Source organism: Carlito syrichta, unplaced genomic scaffold, assembly GCF_000164805.1.
Source record: "Carlito syrichta isolate Samal-C Ts95f unplaced genomic scaffold, Tarsius_syrichta-2.0.1 Scaffold301756, whole genome shotgun sequence".
In the NCBI taxonomy this organism is placed as follows: Eukaryota; Metazoa; Chordata; class Mammalia; order Primates; family Tarsiidae; genus Carlito; species Carlito syrichta.
The window spans coordinates 322,118-343,879 of NW_007245852.1; the positions used below are offsets into that span (position 1 = coordinate 322,118).

Here is a 21,762-nt window from a genome sequence, read left to right on the forward strand (position 1 = left end):
CAGGTCGAGGCTGCGGTGACTGGGAGCGGCCACTGCACTCCAGTCTGGGTGACAGAGCGATACTCCAACTCAAAAAAATAAAAAATAAAAAAAATAAAAAAATCTTGTACCAAATCACCTTCAGGCTATGTGTACGAGATATATATGAAACAAATGATTTTTGTGTTTATACTTGGGTCCTGTCCCCCCAAGATATCTCATGATATATATATGCAAATATTACAAAATCTGAAAAAAATCCAAAATTTGAAGCACTTTTAGTCCTAAGTTTTTTGGATAAGGATACTCAGCCTGTGATAAAAGATTCATACTGGATCAATTATCCCTCATCCCCACCCTTCCTCATCTTTACATTCTATCCCCAGAGATTATCACTTGTACCTTTTGGCTGCTCCTTCTGACACTTGCCTTTATATTTCTAAATACTAAGGTAATTTTGCAGACTTTTACAGTTTAGCCATATTTATTGACATTTTCATCTGGAAGCAGAGGGTGTATCACTCTTATCATGCTTCTCCCTCTTCTCTATCCCCACCCTCTCATAATTGTAATTACATCACAACTTTTGGTGGCATTGTTTGTGATGTGACTTTAACCCTAGTTCTTTTTTTTTTTTTCTGAGTTGGAGTCTCGCTTTGTCACCCAGACTGGAGTGCAGTGACTGCTCCCGGCCACCGCAGCCTCGACCTGCTGAGCTCCGGCAATCCTTCCGCCTCAGCCTTCTGAGTAGTCGGAATTACAGGCACGCGCTACCATGCCCGGCTAATTTTTTGATTTATTGTAGAGATGAGGTCTCGCCTACCCAGGCGGGTCTCGAACCCGCAGGCTCAGGCAATCCACTCACCTCAGCCATTGAGCCACAAGTGCCTGTCCTGTATAACTTGTTGTATCCTAGAGCTGTTAATCTGCTGGGTAAGACAAGGAGTTCTTGCTTCATGGGTAGGGAGTAAGTGGGGTACACTCCTGCATTTGCCCCTCATGTAACCTTTTCCGGGGGTTCTTTGCCATTGGTTGACTGCTTTCTGTTGGCGTTTCCTTGGCAGGAGTCAGACTTTCACCATTTCCACTCTGCTAAGTCAGCTCCTACTCCTGTGTCTGCTTTTCATCTTTCAGATTTCTGTTGACATTTCTCGTCTGCTGTCGTCTCCTCCTTCACACCCTTGTCCTTGTTTATGACATTATTCCTTTACTGTCCTGTTGGTGAGAGTGAGGGCATGGAGCAGAGATAAATTTGCTTTGCTTGGCTTTAAGATGCTTCTCCAGCAGCAGTTCAAGGGGAATCTCTCCTGCCGTCGCCTTCTAAAGAGTGGGGACTGCCTGTCTCTGGTATCCCACTGGACCTTGTACTACGTTCTCTTACAGACCGGGTGAACACTGATTGCACTTGATAGATTTCTTCTTCCTACTTGACAATGAACCCCTTAAGGGAAGGAACTGGGTCTAATTGTTCCCTCAGAGCCTAGTTCTGGGCCTGGTCCGTGGTGAATGTCAATCGGTGCTTACAAACTGGATGAATTGAGTGTTTCAGTGGCTTTGCCCTGGAGACAGTTTATACAGAGGGTATGCTAATAAATGCTGGTCAGATGGAGTTGATTTATGAGACTCTCCTGTAAATGGCTTTAGGGAAAGGGAATGTGCTTATTTTGCAGACCCTTCTTATGCAGGTGACACCAACTTTAAGTCTAGAACCATGTGTAAGCCTAGGTGATTGTAGTGTACTTGCATCTCTTATTTTTGTTCAGTGTTTCTCCCAGACCATATTGCAACAAAGTTTTTTAAAATCAGAATTAAGGCCAGTTAATAAGAGATGAGTCGTGGGGGGGAGGTGCTTAAATTATGGGTTGATTTTTCTGTTTTTCTTTTTTTTTTTTTTGGCTTTTCAGAAAAAAGGTGCCTATAACGATGAGTTCTTTGCATACACCATTTTGTGACAGATTTCTGGTTCAGTCTCAAATGTGATATTTTACATCCAATTAGAACGAATGAGTCCCAATTGCTTTATGGTTTGGGTTCACAGAGTGCGTTGAGTAATTGCATCTGTCAGCATAATAGAATCATGTTCTTGCATTTATATAGTATGTCATGGTTTACAAATGCTTTCCCATGTATTGTCTTTGTTTCTTATTAACATTATGTGACTTAAGTGATGCAGGTATTTTGTCCTATGTTTTAGTGGAGGAACTGAAGCTCAAGAGAAATGAAGGGGATTGTCCAGGACCTCCTAAATTGTTGTTGTCCAAGCTAGACCTCAAACTCAGGTCCACTGAACCAGCAACAAGTGTTTGCTATACACTCGGCAGCCACTCTGCTTCATTTGGTCGTAGAGTTACCATATGGCAATTTCCCAAGTGGAAGTTTTAGGAGAAGTAAAGCTTTCACAGTACAAATGAACATGGGGTTGTTTTCATAAAAATATTTTAAAGTTTTATTTTTCAGAAAGCAAGTCCACTTTTGTAGAAGAAGTAAATGCTATTTCTTTCTCATTCATTTTTATTCATTCTTAATTTCATTTATTTTTTGCTTATGTAAGTTTTTCTTACATATTAGTTTTCTCTCTTAGAGCACTAGTGATTTTACTATCTAAGACATACACGGACAGAAAGCTGAAAGAAAAGCTTTCTTAGTCTGTTTTGTGCTGCTGTAACAGAATTCCACAGACTGGATAATTCATGAAGAACAGAAAGTTGTCTCTCACAGTTCTGGAGGCCAGAAGTCCAAGATAAAGATGGTGGCATCAGGACCTTATTGCTGTGTCCTCACGTAGCAGTAGAGGGCAAGCCTATTTCTGGGAGATCTTTTATAATGGCATTAATCCATTAATGAGCATGGAGTCCTCATGACATAAACACCTTCTAATGAACAATAAAAGGGTGGAAAAAGATGTGTCATGCAAGCACTAAACACCAGAATACAGATTTACTTACAATTACATCAAAAAAGACCTCAAGACAAAGAATTGTATTAGACAAAGAAGGATATTTTATGGTGATGGAAGAATCAAGTAGAGATGAGTCCTAAATAGATGTGTACCTAATAGTATAGCTTTACAATGCATGAATCAAACATTGACAGAAATAGATAAATAAACAAGCTTACAATCGTAGGCAGAAATTTTACACCCCTAAGTAATTGAGAGAACAGATAAATTAAAGTACTGTACCAATAAAAATATAGATGATTTGAATAGCACTATCAACCAGATAGAGCTAATTAATTTGTAGAATACCACCTCTACCAACTGAAATGTGCATTCTTTTCACTAAGGGCATGTGGCATATTCACTAAGCAGACTATATGCTGGGCCAAAACAGTCATAGTACATATCAAAGGATTGAAATAACACCAAGTTTATCTCACCAAATGCTTTAAATTAGAAATCAGTAAGATTAAGATAACCAGGAAATCTTCTCCAGATATTTGGAAATTTATCTACATACTTCCAAATAAGCCATGGATAGAATAAATCACAAGGAAAAGTGGAATATATTTTCAACTGAATGATAATGACAACACATTAATTTGCAAGATGCAGCTAAAATAGCATTTGGAGGAAAATTTATACTTTTAAATGTGCTATATTAGAAAAGAAGAAAAGTTTCAAATCCACGTTCAACATTTCCTTAGGAAACTAGGAAAATAATCAAAACCAAGTAGGAGACGGGAAATAATCTAAATAAGGGTGAAAATCAATAAACTGGAAAAAAGGATTGACAAAAATAATTAAAATATAAAATTGTTTTTTGGAAAAGACCAATGAAAAACTTCTAGTTAGACTGATTAACAGAACAAAAGAGAAGACACTAATAACCAGTATCAGAAATGAAAGAGGGAACATCACTACAGATTCTATAAACATAAAAATGCTAATAAAGGGATATTATTTATAACTTTATGTCAATAAATTCATGAGATAGACATATTCTTTGAATTACACAACTTGGTAAAACAGATGCAGGAAAAAATAGAAATATTGAATATTCTTATATTGATTTTAAAAACTAAATTTGTAATATAGTGCTTTCTTATAAGGAAAACATTAGAGCCAGATGGCTTTACTAGTGAACTCTATCAAAACCAGTCATGATAGATATCACTCCAGGAGGGACGAAGACTTACTAGAAAAGGGTGATAGATATGTTCCACTTCTTGGATGGGGGTGGGAATGTGGGGAGACTACATCAGTACTTTTACTGTATATAAATTATACTTCAATTTAAAAATATTACATCAACCGATCAGCAAACAAACAAACCTAAAGGTGCAGAGGAAAGAATTGCACTCCTTCTCTATAGCACTTATGCTAAGTGATTGCACTGCATTAGGAGAGACAAGAAATAGACTTATGGAATCTGACTTTTAGGTGCTTATCCACTACTTTTGGGAGACGAGACTGATACTTGTGACATAGGCCTGCAGGCTGTTAGTGTCATTGGCACGCACAGAAGAGGGAAGTGAGTGAGCACTGGAGTTGCCAGGATTAGGGCAGGGTCTGGAAAGCTGGATGGAGTCTGAATAGTTGGAGATTAAAGTGGAGATGCCACAGAAGCTTTGCAGCTTTGTAGAAACACAGTAGGGTATACCATGAAAAATAAATCTTCTACCATCCTTGACTTCATTCTCTGAACTCCTCTCCAGATTCTGCCTATGCTTTCAGACTCTTGTAATGTGCCTACAGAAATAATCAGGGCATCTACATGCTGTTTTGTATTGTTCCATTTTCACTTCATAATTTAGATAAATTCATTCCATATCTACATAAAAAGATATCCTTCCTTTTTTATGGTGATATCATATTCAAGGGCATAGACGTAATAGGATTTTTAATCATCTCCCTATTGATAGGCATTGTAGTTTCTAATTTTTCATTAACATGACATTACTCAAATGAATATCTTTGTGTATAATCCTTGCATACTTTTATAAATATTCCTACAGATTAGGTTTCTTAAAGTTGCTGCTCAAAGGTTAAGCACTTTTGAAATTTGACCAACAAAAAAATACTCCCAGCACTTTGGGAGCCTGAGGCAAGTGGATTGCTTGAGTCTCTACAATAAATAAAAAATTAGCCAGGTGTTGTAGCGCATGCCTGTAGTTCCAGCTGTTTGGAAGGCTGGGGTGGAAGGATTGCCAGAGCCTAGCGGGTTGACGCTGGGGTGGCTGTGAGTGTGCCACTGTACTCCAGTCTGGGTGACAGAGTGAGACTCCAACTGAAACTAACAAACAAACAAACTATACATGTTTACCAAACTGTAAGAGAGTGGTATCAATATGGGTATTGTCATTTAATTAAAATTATATCCAGCTAATTATGGTTATGTGTCTTTTATTTATTTATTTATTTTGAGTTGGAGTCTCACTCTGTCGCTCAGACTGGAGTGCAGTGGCCGCTCCTGGCCACCGCAGCCTTGCCTGCGGGGCTCTGGCGATCCTTCCGCCTCAGCCTTCCAAGTAGCTGGAATTACAGGCATGCGCTACCATGCCCGGCTGAGTTTTTGATTTATTGTAGAGATGAGGTCTTGCTGCCCAGGCGGGTCTCGAACCCGCGGGCTTAGGCAATCCACTCACCTCAGCCTCCCAAAGGCAGGGGATTACAGGCTGAGCCACCGAGCCCGGCGGTTATGTGTCTTTTAAAAATGTATGTTTTAAAGCCATTTCCATTTCCTCTTCTGTAAAGTTTCCATTTTTCTGTAGATTATCTTCCTACTTTTGTATGTGTTCTTTATATACTAGTGATGTTAACACTTTTATATGTTACATGTAGTTTTTAGCCTACCATTTGTCATTTGAACATTAGTATTTTTCACCATCCAGTAACTTTTATATGTGAATTTGTTATATTTTGATTTATAGTTTCTGAGATTTGTGTCTTACTTAAAAAGGCTCTTTTCCCCACTGAAAATACCAAGATATTTTATGTTTTCTTCTAGGGTTTTAAAAGTTTATTTTATTATAGATTCAGGGTGTACATGTGCAAGTTTATTACATGAGTTTATTGTGTATGCATGGAGTTTGGGCTTTTAATGACTCTATTACCCAAATAGTGAACATAGTATCCGATATGTAGGTTTTCAACCTTTGTCCCCATTCTTTCCCCTTTTGGAGTCCCTAGTATTTTTCTAGTGTTTTTAATCTTTCTTTTATACAAAAACACACCTACCTACCCATCAATTTAGATCTCTAATCATCTGGAAATTAGTTTTTGTATGAACGATATATGACCGAATTTCCTTTTCTAAAAATAGATACCATATTGTGTGGACATCACTGGTTGACTAGTCCCCAATTTGAAATGCTGTTTTCATGATAATGAATTGCTTGTATATGCATGGACTTGATTTTGAATCATTCATTCTATTTAATTGATTTCCTTGTCTTAGTCGGTCTCTTAGAACCTCATTGTCTTACTTCCTATAGCTCCATTATATATTATCTTGTCTCTTAATGAGTCTTTTCATATTCTTTTTGGGAATTTTATTGGCAGTTTATATGCTGTTGCTTTTCCAGGTGAACTTTGGGTCAGTGTGCCAAATTTCAGAAGGCATACAGCATATCCTTTTAGAATTTTGATTGACTTTTGCATTGAACTTAAAGATTTTTAAAAGTGACAATTGACAGCATTATAATTTTGAGTCTTAGCTCCATCTATCTATCCAGTCTATTGTTTGAGTCTTCTTATTTTTTGCTCCTAAATATCTCTGGTCATTGCATCCTTTCACTGCCATCATCACTTCTACATTGGGCTTCTTAAGTAGCCGACTGAATGGTCTCTTGTGACCACTTGTGGCCCCTCTAATCTCTTCTTTATACTAGTCCAGTCTTTACATAAGTTGTTCCCTGGGCTTAGACTGCTGTTATTGTGGCCCCCCCTCTTCACTCAGTTAATTTCTCCTCATCTGTAGGTCTTATCTCAATTGTCATTTTCTGAAGGAAACCTCCTTGACTTTTGTAAGTAGGTAAAATTCCCCATTTCCAGTTTCATAGCACTGTCGGACTCTTCTCCTGAGCACTCAGTCTAGTTGTAAGTTTACCTTTGCTGTGTCCTTGGAATGGGAGGTGAGCTGTCTGAACTCAGGTGAGCACTCTAAGCACAGAGGGACTTTCTGTGCATGGTGGGGGGGGTGGCTCTTAAAGCATAGGCAAGCTGTTCAGCACATGGAGTCTCTTTAAGCACAGGTGATCTGTCCAGCACGTGGGGCTGTCTAGGCACAGGGGTTGTGTTTAGTGTTGCTCACGTTTGGAATTCCCTTACCTCTAGCCCAGTGCTTGACCCAAAGGAAGTGCTCCTGAAATACTTGTTAATGCCATTGAACTTGGTGTTTCCCTCTATTTATGTATGTCTTTAAGCGAAGCTTTATAGTTTTCTTCTTGTGGTATTGTATAGTTCTTGTTAAGCTTATGCCTATACTATTTTCTTTTCTTTTTTGCCAATAGAGAAAAGCTATTGATTTTTGAATGTTCTTGTGTCTGGCCATCTTGCTTAACTGAAAACTCTGTCCTGCTGGTATCTTGGTTCTTTTTCCCTCTCTCTGTTGCCTTTATCCTCAGGCTGATTGAGCACTAGATAGTTGCAATAGTCCTGAGCCCCACATCTGACCCTGGCAACTTTCAGAGGAAGGAAGGTTGAGTTGCCTCCAAGAGCTTTCCCAAGAGCAAGAAGGATCTGTCTTAGAAACCCCCAGCAAATATGCACTCAGTGGCTGGGTTAGGGTCCCAGGCCCAGTGGGACTCAGCCACTGGTAAGGGTGTGGCTTTGCTCTACAGAGTTCCACCTGTGAAGTGGAGTGGGGGTGGACTCATCTTCCTCTGGGCTGGCTTCCCACCCCCAGGACTGCTTGGGGAAAGTATGGTCACTTTGCACAACTGGGATTCTGCTAGAAAGGTATAATAGCAGAGGCAGATGGGTTGTGGATGAAAGTCTACACTGGACATCTATCAGGATGCTCATATGGCTTTCCCCATCAACCTCATTCAACATGTCAATAAAGTTACAAGATTTCCTGACATTGAACCATCCCTCCTTCATTCTTGGAGCATATGCTACTTCTGTATGTTATTCTTTGAGTATCCTGCTGTGTTTTGATTCTACTAAGATTTTATTTTGAATCTTTTTGTCTGTATTCAAGATGTGAGAGTTATTTGTGCTGCAAATAGTCTTTTTAAGAATGGGAGTTAATATAGTGGAAAGACTCTGGTATTGAAAGTTACTTAGTTCCTGTGTGACCTCTCTGGGATCACTTCTCATGTATACAGTAGTGATCACAACCCTAAATAATTCAAACTGTTTTGAGATCAAATAAGACAATATATATGAAAGCTCTCTTTAAACACTGAAGCTTAAGCAAAGAACTTTGTCTCATTATGTATATTTAAGATATATGAATCTCCCAGTGAGGAGATAGGTTCAGAGAACACTAACAACTGAATTTTCTCTTAGCTTTTTTCATAAACTATAATCAGAAAACCAGAGTTATGCAGAGAGAGAGGCACTGGGAACATGGTTGGTAAACATTACATTATTGGTGTTCAGATATTAGGTTCCTGGTTTTCATAATATCCTTAGGGTACTGGGGAAGATTTGATATTTTCTGAGATTGCTGTAAAATGCAAGTTATTGCTGGTACTATTGCCCAATTATTCTGTACTTATTTTTCTTAGACTTTAGTAATTGGAAAAAGATTAGATGTCAGGACTTTGTATTTTGTTGATTATATTAGCAAAATCTTCTATTTAATCATTTATTTTATTCCTAGTATTAATTATTAGCTCCAAGATGTTAGGAGAATAAACTAATGGTAGATTCCTAACTTAATGGAAAGAAATAATTACATCAATTTCAGTGGGATGGACAAGTGTTGATTTACCTACAAATTGAAATGAATTCTCTAGCCATTCAAGGCATGTGAATGAGACACTCAAGGAGACACAGAAATTCAGATAGAATTCAGGGTCCATTATCCTTACCCCTCTGCCCCTGCTGTGCTTTTTCCTGCCCTAGGGAGGTACTGGGCTTTTCTCCATTCCTCCTCTGCCTCTGGCCAACTCCTCCCCTCTTGTGACTCTTCCCAACTATAGGTATTTGTAAAGCATCACTGACTTGTATTAGTCTACCTTGAAGACTTTGTTGTCCTTGATGTGTATAATATGGCTACATCCTTACTTAAAGCTTTATAAAGACAGGCTTATCACCATGAGGCAATGTCTTTTAAAAGCATACAGGTATGCTTAAGCAGCATATCATGAGAATGAGAAGGGATGGAAGGAAGGAAGGGAGAGAGGGAGGGAGAAAGGGAGGAAGAGAGAGAGAGAAAGAAAGACCAGTTATGGTGGTCAAGTTGGGGAAAAGGCATTCAGGAGTGTGGGGCGATGGGAGAGAGAGAAGTAGAGAGAAGGAAGTGGGAGGGGAAGGAGGCTGGTGTCCTTTGGGCTTCACTGCTTGTGAGAGAAAAGGGTCCTGGTGCTTACCTGCCCCAGGGTAGCTCCAGGGACACTGGGGATTTTTTTTTTTTTGAGTTGGAATCTCACTCTTTCACCCAAGCTGGAATGCAGCTAATTTTTTGATTTACTGTAGAGAAGAGGTCTCACCATGTTGCCCAGGTTGGTGTTGAACCCACGGACTCAGGCAATCCTCTCACTTTGGCCTCCCAAAATGCTGGGATTACAGGCATGAGCCACCGTGCCAGCTGGTATGTGTTTTTACAAACATGACTTTCAGATTTCAATGTAAGGAGGTAACCTTAAGCTTTGTTTGAACAGAGTGGTAACTTCCTTCTCTCTTTTATTGAGAACAATCAATTTTCAAAATTGTTTTCATTTAGGGGTATTCTAGTTTCATTTATGGGGCTCATTGCCGCCTAATAAAATGGGTGGAATATGTCAAAGCATTGGGGAAAGTTTGCTAACCTTTTGTAAATCTTGTTTTCCCTTGTGCATTTTTTTTTTTTTTTTTTTGTCAACAGAGGAATTACGGAAGTTGAGCTGGTCCGGAATCCCTAAGTCAGTTCGTCCAATTACATGGAAACTTCTCTCAGTAAGTCTCTCTGTCCCTCCTCAGCACAGTCTCCCCTGTGAGCACTAACTGTGGTCAGCTGGCCTGAGTGTGGCTTGTCTGCCACAGCCCACACACTTGCCCTGAGTACTGCACACTTAGCCAGTCCTTTGCCCTGGCTAAGATGACATTGTCCATACTTTGCTTAATTTTAAATTTGGTGCAACTGAACTAGGAGAAAATAAGGATAAGTGATAATTATGACAGCTATGTTCTTTTCTCTGATTTTATTATTAATAAAATCTTTATTGTATGTTCCAGCCTATGATGTAGAAAGTTTCCAGCATAAAAAAGTTATTTCAACTCTGAGGAGTTGAAACCAGGAAATATGTTCTAAATATGTTGAAATATATTGAAAATTGGGAAACATGTTTGACAAAAATTTAAGTATTAGTGATGATGTTGGTTATTAGAAGTAATTTGTGTTTCTGTGATGGAGGACAAGATTCTACTGCCTTAACCCCAGCACTAAGTTGCCTTTATGGAAATTTGGGGTGGGCAGTAGTGGTCCATCTACTATACTGGAACATCTACATGTACTTAGCTCTGGCTTAGCACTGGAAGTAAATTTGTTCCTGCTGAACATTTCAGAATAGTTTATAGACAACTTTCTTCTCTTTTCCTTTTTCATTATTTTTGGAGCTAAGTCAATAGGGAACTCTAAGTTCTTAAACTCTAATTGGGTCTGACTTTCAGTATTTAAAAGACTCTTTCTTGCTAATGAGTCTTAATAAATTTGCAGCTTAGTACCTTGTAATCCTAAATGCAGATGCAGCTCTGAACAGTGAATATTTATTGATTAAATATTCTTCTGCAATTAAAATTAGACCTGCTGTGATTGCTTATATTTTTGTTTTGTATTTTTAATTTTAATCCAGTTTTCCAGTTTATATCCAGTTTTACAAATGTCCTCTAAGATAGGTTACAAGCTTTTCAGGTTGATTTATAGGACGTTTTGATGAAAATATTTGAAGATCCTTCATTGAAATTTTACATTTATTACGGATGTGCCAAGTCTGGGTGGAAAGTCTCATGTGAGTTGTTTTGTACTGTTCTTTTTTCTCTAGTTCTCAGTCTCTGCAGATCACGGTTTTGCTGCCCTAATGTGTGCTGCGCAGGGGTTGACATGGAAATGGACACTCTGGCTTCAGTGGACAGAGGAGCAGGGGGGAGATGACAGACTGACCACTCTGCTGGTTGTGGACATGAGGCGTGTGGGCATGGGTAGAGTCTGTACCGGAAATGCTGACGGTGCCAGTGAGAGTAAACCCAGGTGTTCTTAGACATATTTATTCATGCAACCATCACTGCTTACAGGTGCCTTTGCTTAAGGGACAGAGATGAGCCAGATACTAGCTTGCCATTAGGAAGAAGTCAGGGTGCAGACTGTCAGTGGGACAGTGACAGTGCAGTCTTAGACTATATACTCCAGGATGAACAGGGGATGAGCAGGACACAAGTGTGAAGCAAGGGAACAGGGATTATAGCAGCGAGTGGAGCAGTTTAATGCTGAGGGTCGACTTCTTGGGGAGGGAACTTCATACCTGGAGTCTGAGGCCTTGGCTGGTGGGCAAGGAGGGGAGGGAGTGAGGACTTGCGGTCACAAGGGACAGAAATAGTGGTAGTTCTTGGCCCTCTCTTGGGCTTGGGTTGACAGATGAGTAAAAAAGTAGTGCTGGTCAGTGAGCAAACCCTGTCCTGTCCTCCCATCCTTGCAAGTGAGAGTGGGGAGGATCAAGAAGGGGAGGGGTGTGATTCTAGGAGAGTTCACACTCAGGAGGATCCCGGGCAAGCCTCCTTAGAAAAGGTGACATTTTACATGGAATCTTGAAAGGGTTGTTAGTGTTCATTCTGGGTGAGGGAGATGGGGAGGGTCTTAAGATCCAGGGGTTGGATGCAGTAGGGGTGGGACAAGCAGTAGCAAAGACTGGGGTGAGTAGGCAGTCTATTTAAGGGAGTGTGCACCAGGGGTAGTAGGGACCAGGAGGAAGCCAGGTGCATGGGGTCCTTCCCACCCCCTGCTTAAGCTTTGTCCTGAAGGATTTAAGTGGGATTAATGAGGCTGTGTTTCTGGAAGAGTAAAGCCTTGAAAGATTCATTTGTTCCATAGATATTTATTGAGCATTTTCTGTGTTTCAGTCACTGGGTTAGTTGCTGGGAAATAGCAGGGAGGGAAGAAGACCAAGTTGTCCCCTTGGGGCCTGCGGAATAGACAGTAGACCTTTCTCTGTTGTCTATCCTGCTGCCCCTGCAGGGCAGACCTAGGGTCTGACTGCTCAGAAACAGAGCTCATTCTCTCAGGATCTTGTTCCTGTGCCCCCAGTGCACTGCTGCCCCCATTTCTGTCCCCTATTGAGTGCTTACTGAGTGCCAGACCATGCACACTCAGATTCCTTTGAAGCAGAGTGTGTCCTACAGGGTCGTAAGCAGGTAACTCAGATACTGAGTAATTCTTGCCCATGTCTGTAATGGAGGAGGAGCAATACTGGTGCAAAGTGGACTGCACCTGACTGGCTCTTGGGAGGGGACTAGAACTAGGACAGGGAAAACCGGGAAGAGGCAGGGAAAGGAGTTGAGAGGCCAAAGACTACAGGGGTGGGGCTGGAGAGACTCTGACACCTAAAGTAGGGAGCAAGCCTTGGTCGTTTTGCAGGAAACAGATACTCGCTGTGCCTTTGTCATGCTCTATGCCCTGTGCTGGCAAGAAGGCTCTTCACGTACTATCATGCTGTGCTGTAGCTCTGGGCCTCCAGGAGAAGGGACCTACCCTGTTGAAGGGTGTTAGTCAGGCATGGGACTGGTCAGGTGGAAGGCAGGCACAGTTGACAGCTTTCATCCTTGAACTGCTGACCCAGGAGCTTGCTTATGAATCTCCTTCCTGTCTGGTTACTCCCAGGCACAGGCAGCCCCAGCATATGTTCTGTCATATCAGAGATTTGGTGAGAATAGTAAACACTGCTAATCAGTCATTCTTGGTTCAGCAAGTATTTCTCACACATCTGCTTTCAGCCAAGCCCTTTGCAAGTTCTGGGATCACAAGAATATTTTGGAAAATGATGGAGATAACCCAGCAAGCAATTAAAGACTGTAGGGTCACAGGGAAGAGGCATCCCCAGTCAAGGCTCCTTCTTAGTCATTCTCTGAATCCCAGGGTTTCAACCTGGCTTCCCAGTTGATTCTTCTTAGGGGCTTTTGCAGATCTTTGTGCCTGGGCCCATGCAGTGAATTGGAATTTCCAGGTGGATTCAGGCATGAGAGTCTGAACTGACTCCAGTGTGCTGTGAACCATGGGGTCCATGTTGTGCCTACCATGGGGCTAGGTGGGGATGGGAGACAAGGACATGGGAGGTTCTGTCTTGTCCTCTAGACCTGTGATTTTCCATTCTTTTTACATCTTAGTATCACCTGGGAAGCTCAGGAGATACTGTTACCTGGCTTCCTGGGGGTTCTCATGTGCGTAGTGTTGGAAGCAACTGCTCTAGGACACACAGGCTCCACGTGGAAGAGGGCAAGGCACACATGGACCACCTGGGAAGCAGATCACTGAAAGCTATGTGTTATACTTGTGCAGGTAGCTGGGCCCCATTGCAGGCTGCATATGAGGAAAACTTTTCCCCAAAATAACAGAATTATTTGTAGAAAATTGTGTATTTATTATTACCTGTTTAAACTTCAGTTATCTTCAAATTACTCTCTGTATGATGTACACCTGTTGAGATGCTTTTTCCACTGCTCAAAACAGTTTTTGAATGTGTCAATTCTGATGCCTTTACTAATAGCACTTCTGCAGTTTTTTTGTCTCACATCTTTCACATTGGCAAAATGTTTCCCTTTGAGGACTTTTTTCATCCACAGAAAGAAAGAAAAGTCACTCAGGGCAAGATTGGGTTACTAGGGAGGGTAGGGCATGGGAGTCATGCTGTTTTTGATTTTAAAAAAAACTGCTGCACACTTAATGTAGTGTGGGCAGGTGTGTTTGTAAATCACCCATCATGAAATGGGCAAGGATGTTGAAAGAATCTCCAAAAACAAAAGCCGAATGCAGCCTCTCACAACAACCCTAGCTGGCGACACTGATGCTAATGGGTTTCTAGAACATTTACCTCATGCGGGACGCCTGTACTGTAAGGGGCCTGCCCTCCAAATGATAATTCCGGGTTTGCTTTTTTCTTGATCCTCCCTTATACACCCAGGATAAGGTACCTGGGGGGCATCAGAGGGGACACATTGAAGGAGGGAGGCCAAGTAAGATTTGCTGAGAGCCATGAGTGTGTTGTGTTGGAGGGCTCGGGTGAGTGGGGTAAGATGGGAGTGGTTGTCCCAGTCCATCAGTTCTTCTAGGACCAGGAGGTTAAGAGTTACACACTGAATCCAGAAGAATTGATCATTTGTCCAGTTTAAAAAGACAAAGTATCTAAGCTATACCTAAAGGTGAATCTATTTCAAGGTCTGGCAAACTAATGACTGTTTTTCAGTGTGTTTATGATTTGTCATTAACATGATCCTGGTGTTTGTGGAAGAACATTATTTTTAATTGATGAGTAGGAACTGCTACATCAATGAAGAAAGATGAGAAACATGGTTCTTATCATTTATGAAGAACTAACATACTGTAACCTAGAACATATCATTAAACCACCAGTGATGCTATTTAGCATTTAAATTTCATGCAAACAGAGTAGTAACTTTGTAAAAAATTAGTGCTGTAGAGAATCATATTTTTGGCTCTTTTTTAATAACTATTTCAGAAACATTGAATAAAAACTAATTAAACATTTAACATTTACATTAGTGAATATAATGGTTAAAAATGATAAGTGAAACTCCAGTATTATCTTTTCTTCCAATATATTGAGGTAGGTTTGCATTGAACACAGTGGGAGGGAACAATTTGATTTTTATGTCACTGGGACAATTTAGCTATAAGTATATGCATGCCTTGTTTTACATTTATGATTAGTGTTTTTATAGCATGCTAATACAGCAATTAAGTTTTCTGTAGTACTGTCATTTAAAATTCATTGCATACTTGAATATATTTCATTTGCATAATTTCTAGTCTTGCTTAATTATTGAAAGACCTCAACTTGCATATGTGTGTTTTCCTTTAGGAATGGGAGTGTCAGGCACATGTATGGTATTTTTATTGCCTCTGTTCTGAGGATGACATATTTGCCTTTTAGAATTTGTGTTTCAATAAGCTAGGTTAAAATTTGGGTAATAGAAAGCATTTCTAAGAGTATTCCTTCCCATTCACTAAGGATTCTTTGGTTCCATTGTATGCAGTCAGTGTCAGGCTGTCCGCACTGTGCTTTGACTGATCACCCTCAGTGGCCCCCACTGGTCTGCATTCAAGGTTAGACCCCTGGCTCTTCACATAAACCTTCTCTCCTGGCTACTGCATACCCATTAACAGCCAGGCACTGTTTTGGCTCTCACCCTGAGTTGATCTGTGCGGGTTTCCCTGCATACACTATATGCTCTGTCTCTCTAAGTAGCAGTAATGGCGGCCTTCTATGATTACTGGGATTAAAGATTGTGCTGTGTGTAGAGCATGGCCTGGTGAGGAGCCATCTCGTCCCTTAGTTAACCTATGGGTATGGCAATTTTGGGACAAAGAAAAAGAAGTAATCTCATGAAATTGTTATTCCCTAACAATATTGACTTGAGATAGCAATGCGGTAACCATGGATGAAGCCGATGGTTTCAAGGTGCACTGCCTCTGAAGCTGTCTTTAACTTGATGAGGAAGCGTCTCTTATTCAGGCCTCATCCTTGCCACCCCCTTGTAATTTTATACCTTCCTACCTCAAGGGGGAGGGTGGGGTATCCAACAGAAAGGACTATATGTTACTTGATCCACTGGCATATCCTGGGTAATTCTGGTTGAAGTGGACTAATTATGGAGATGCTCAGGTGAATGATTTATTCAGTGATACTTGGAAGGCACCTAGAACCATGCCTGGCACTTCAGTGTACACTTAGGGACTGGTTATGCATTTTAATCACTTTTATAATTACATGCTTTTTGGAATATAAATATTCTTTCATTTTATGGGACAATAGAGGCTAAGTGGGAACAAGAGCTACAACTTTCCTCAGTTTTGAGGACTCTGAATGTTTGGCTGTCATGTTTACCTTTTCAGCTAGACTGTTCTATGCCCTTTCCAATACATTTGGATTCACTGTGTGCTTTCTAGTGAGAGTGTTCTGCCCCAAGGCGCCTCCTCACTACTGGGGAAGGAGGTGTTTGACACTGTGTGTGACAAGGCTGCTGGGATGTCACTTGCTGCTCCTTCTGCCAGGGCTACTTGGAAATCATGCTCAAGGACCTTGAAGATATCCAGTATCCCTTTGAGCTAACAGTTCCCTGCAGGAATTTTACCTCAGGAAATAACTAGTCATTGTTCCCTGACATGTATTTTAGAATACTGGACAATCAGAAGTAGCCAGAATGTCTAGATATAGGACAGGGAGAAGGTTAAATACAAATACATATAAATACATGTGATGGGATCCTATGTAGTATTCAGGGTTAATGTTTTAGAGCAGGGGTGGGCAAACGTTTTCTGTAAAGATAGTAGATATTTTAGCCTGTGGGTCATATGGTCTCTTTTGTAACCATTCATCTCTGTCCCTGTAGCACAAAAACAGCCATGCACAGTATGTAAACAAATAATCTTTGCTGTGTTTCAACAAAATTTTTTTTACAAAAATAGGGAGTGGACTGTAGTTTGTTGGCCCCTGTGGAAGAATAATACTTAATGACAATGGGAATATTGTCATGATTTTAAAGGGAGGATGTAAGCACAGAATGTTGAATAAAGGAAGGAAATTTTCCGGAAAAGAATTAATCATAAAAGACTAGCAAATTGGGCTTTATTAAAATTAGGAACTTCTTTTCATCAAAAGAGATCATTAATGAGAAAAAAGACAAATCACAAGAAGGAGGATTTTATGACAGGGCTCACATGCTGACTGGATAACAAATGCTTGTGAATCAGTAAGAAGTGGACAACTTAATAGGAAGGGGGCTAACTGCATTTGTACACACACTCCACAGATGCAGACATGCAGTGCCTTCCATTTGTCTTCTGGGAAATTCAGATTAAAACTAACGTAGTTTACTTTTTATAGATACCACTGCAAACTCATCAGAATGGCTAATGTGAAAAGATAGGACAATACCAAGTATTGACAAGGATGTAGGATGGTGAGAATTCTCATACGCTTCTGATGGGAATGTAATAACTTTGAAAATCCTTTTTTAAAAAAAATTTTAATTTTTAAGATGTGGGGTACAATTCAGAATTAGGTATACCTGTGATCATCCTGCTGGTTAAATTTGGGCCTCTCTTTGGTCCCCACTTCACCTGGTTTGAGATCAGGTACCCTTACTGATGTTATGTGCCCCCCAACCTTCCCCTGGCAGTGTTCTGCTACTGCCAATTCCTTTCTTTTTATATTATGGTAAATGTTTAGGGTCCACTTACGAGTGAGAACATGTGGTACTTGAGTCTTTGTTTCTGTGATAGATCACTGTGTATGATAGACTCTAAATCCATTCAAGTTGCTGCGAAGTCCATAATTTTGTTCTTCTTTATGGCTGCATAATATTCCATAGTGTATATGTACCACATTTAAAAAAAAATCCAGTCCAGTTTTGATGGGCAGCACAGTTGGTTCCGTGTTTTTGCTGTTGTGAATAGTGCTGCAATAAACATGTGTGTACATATCTTTTTCTGTAGAGTGATTTAAGTTCCTCCAGGTATATTGCCGGAGGGTGGATTGCTGGGTTGTATGGAAGGTCAATTTCTAGTTCTTTTAGGAATCACCACACTGTTTTCCATATAAGTTGAAATAGTTTGCATTCCCACCAACAGTGTAGAAGCATCCCCTTTTCTCCAACTTTGAAAATTCTTTAGCAAAATCTTTGAGAGATATACACACTAGTAGTTCCACTTCCGGTATATACTCAACAAAAATTTTATGGTAAATGCCTGTTATGTACCATAAAAGATGAGCAGAATCCTTAAAGCAAAAACTGGCAACAACCAAATGTTTGTTAACAGTAGAATGGATTTTGTGCATGGGAGTGTTATGCAACAGTGAAAGGAGCTACTGTTACACGTTATAACATGAATTAGTTTTCCAAACAACATTGAGTGAATGCAGCCACACCAGAAAAATGACTCCACTTGTGGGAGGAGGAGGTAAGGGAAAGTGATTGGTAATTGGGAGGCTCCTGAGGAGCCTGATAAAGTGGTGGTGCTGGCTTTTACCTGAGTGGTGTTTACACTGTGTTCAGTTTGTGATAATTTGTAGAATTTGAATTTTGCATATATTTTCATATATGTCTATTATACTTCAATAATGTTTATTAAAAAATAAATTCAAATGTGTTAAAACAAATGTGTGTGACTGTAATTTATAATTCAGAAGAGATGCCACTGGAAATGCCTCAAGGAGAATAAAAAGAATGTGTGTGCTCATATAGCTGAGAAGATGTGACTGCATTCTGGCTCTGGCTTCTTCATCAGGGCCTGGCAACTCTCCGAGCTCCACTCCTCTTCGGTCAGCTTTTCTCAGTTGACCTACAGCTCGTAGTTCTCCCTCATAGTCACATGGTGGCTGTCATAACTTCACACTGTGCACATCCAATTTGGTTACAGCAACAGCAAAGAAATCTCTGCGCTTGGCTCTTATGCTTGTGTTGGGCCACCTCTCCATCCCTGAATTTGCCAGTTACAGTGACCATGGGATAGCATAACTGTTTAGCTCAGCCCAGTCACGATCTGTCCTGAAGGAAGATCTTTCTACTCAGATCACATGGGTTGAGAATAGGGAGATGTGGTTCCCAGAGCATCTTCTGGGCTCTGTTTGAACAAGGATGAGTAGATGTTTGGCAGGCAACACAATGATGTTTACTACAGACGTAGAAGCATATTAAAAGCAAAAAGTACCCTGTGGAATCTATTTACTCATTCTCACTCATTCATATGTGATTCACCCAGTGATGGCTTGTATGCCTGCCATGTGGCTGGCACACTGTGTGGGGCTGGCCCTGAGGGAGGTTTGTGTGACCAGCTCTGAGTGACCAGCTTCACTTTGGGAATCCCTCAGATCTCACTGAAGATGTGGCCATTGAAAAAACATTGGGGGGATAAGAAGGCGGTGGCCTGGTGTGGTGCTAAAATTTCTAGGGGAAAAAAAAAAACAAGTAGAAAATCTTTTTTATACAGGACACAAAAAGCACTAAGTATGAAAGAAAAATAATCAGTTGGGCTTCACAAAACTTTAATATTTCATCCCTTTGAGACATAAAAAGGCAAGCCACAGACTAGAGGAATATAGTCACAGTATGTATACTTGAAAAAAATACTTCTATATAGAATGTATCCAGAACTCATAAAATGCAATAATCAGGTGACAAACAACTTGATTAAAAGATGGGCAAAATATTTAAACAGATATTTCAGGAATGCAATGGCTACATGAATCATTAATGACTATCATTAATCACTAGGGAAATGAAATTAAAACCATACTCAACAGAATGGCTGATAATTGAACCATTCACAGTACTAAGTATTGGATAGGGTAAGGAACATCTAAAATTCTCACACATGGTTTGTCGGATTGTAATATGATATAATCTCTTTGGAAAAGGATCTAGTAGTCTGTTAGAAAACTAAACATACACCTACGTTATGAACCAGGAACTCTCCTCCTAGGCGGTTAACCATGAGAAAGTGCATGTCCACAAAAATCTTGTGCAAGACTATAACAAGCTTTATTTATTTCCCAAATTGGAAATAACCCAAATGTTTATCAGAGTCTGGCCTCTTCATGGTCTCCTTGTACTGCCTGGCCCCTTCTGGACTCAAGTCCCCTTTATGTATGGGCACTGTAACTGCCACAAGTCCCGTAAATCTATGGCTTAGCAAACTGGTATATCCATCCATAGAATGGACTACTTACTACTTGGCAAGAAAAAGGAAATAACGGCTGATTCACACAACTTGGAATCTCAGAAAACATACTGACTGAAAGAAAAGTTTGCATAAAAGTGTAGCTCACAAATGAGTCCATTTCTGGGGAGTTCTAGGACAGACAGGCATAGCCATCCATAGTGAGGAGGTGGGGAAAGACTTCAGAGAGTACTGGGAAGTGTCTTGTATCTTCCTTAGAGTAGTAGTTACACAAGCTGGATAATCTTGTCAAAAGTCATGGAACTGTTTACTTAAAATAGGTGCATTTTATTTTGTAAATTACAGTTGGCCTTTTATATCCATGAGTTCCACATCTGCAGATAGAAAATATTTGGAAAAAAATAACAATACAACAGTAAAAATTAATACAAATAAAATACAGTATAACAATTTACATTATATTATGGATCATAAATAATCTAGAGATTATTTAAAGCAGGAATCCCCAGGCCACAGATTGCTGCTGGTCTGTGGCCTGTTAGGAACCAGGCTGCACAGCAGGAGATGAGCAGCAAGCAAAACTTCATCTGTATTTACAGCCGCTCCCCATCGCTGACATTATCACCTGAGCTCCGTCTCCTGTCAGATCAGTGGCGGCATTAGATTATCTTGGGAGCATGAACCCTGTTGTGAACTGCACGTGCGAGGGATCTAGGTTGTACGCTTCTTATGAGAATCTAATGCCTAATGATCTGAGGTGGAGCTGCGGTGGTGGTGCTAGTGCTGTCTCCCATCACCCCCAGATGGGATTGTCTAGTTGCAGGCAAACAAGCTCAGGGCTCCCACTAATTCTGTATTGTGGTGAGTTGTTTAATTATTTCATTATGTATTACAATGTAATAATAATAGAAATAAAGTGCACAATAAATGCATTGTGCTTGAATCATCCTGAAACCATCTCTTTGGAAAAATTATCTTCCACAAAACCAGTCCCTGATGCCAAAAGGTTGGGTATCCTGATTTGAAGTATACAGGGGGATGGTCATAGGTCATTTGCAAATATTATACTATTTTACATAAGGGACTTGAGTATCCATGAATTTTGTTATCCTTACAGATACCAAGGGGCAACTATATATTGTCAATAATCTAATTTAAAAAATAGAAACCATAACATGTAATAAAGTTAGTCTGGCCCTGGAGTCTGGGCTCTTCATGGTCTCCTTGTACTGCCTGGCCCTTTCTGGACTCAAGTCCCCTTTATGTATGGGCACTGTAACTGCCACAAGTCCCATAAATCTTTGGAGATAGGAACAAGTTTGCGTAAGTGACAGTTTTGTACATACACATGTGAGCGTGCATATGCAGGTATGTTTACATATATGTATGTGTGTGTGCACGTGTGTGGGGTGTGTGGTTGCTGTTAGAAGACCATACAGACTTGTAAATCCTTTATGGTGTATGAAGAATTTAGGGGAGGATATTTCAATTCTTAGTCCCACTGTAGAGCCTTGAACCTGCCTGGTGCCGAGATTCCCACCTAACTCTTGTCTGGCTGTGCATGAAGTGGGCTGATGTGGGGAGGCTGCAGATGCTAGACCAGGACTGCTGTCTCATGAGCAGTGTGCTCAACTGGTTGATCTGTGTGTCTGCTTTCTTTTTTTGACAACTCACGTTCCCCTCTGTCAGGTTTTAGGAGACCAAGCTCATTTAAGATAGGAACCTTTTATTTCAACTTCTAGTAGAGGTTCCGCCAATTAGCACTGATCATAGGTATTCTTTTTTT

General features: G+C 40.3%; 1 protein-coding gene across 1 annotated transcript in view; it reads left to right on the top strand.

The window, feature by feature from the left end:
- TBC1D22A (TBC1 domain family member 22A) overlaps positions 1-21,762 on the top strand; it is a gene marked incomplete at its 3' end in the record, with an annotated part of 137,837 nt that overhangs the window by 111,858 nt on the left and 4,217 nt on the right. The window contains exon 5 of the mRNA XM_008055162.2: positions 9,957-10,027. Coding sequence (XP_008053353.2) covers positions 9,957-10,027 — 71 coding nt within the window. The remainder of the gene's footprint in view (positions 1-9,956; positions 10,028-21,762) is intronic.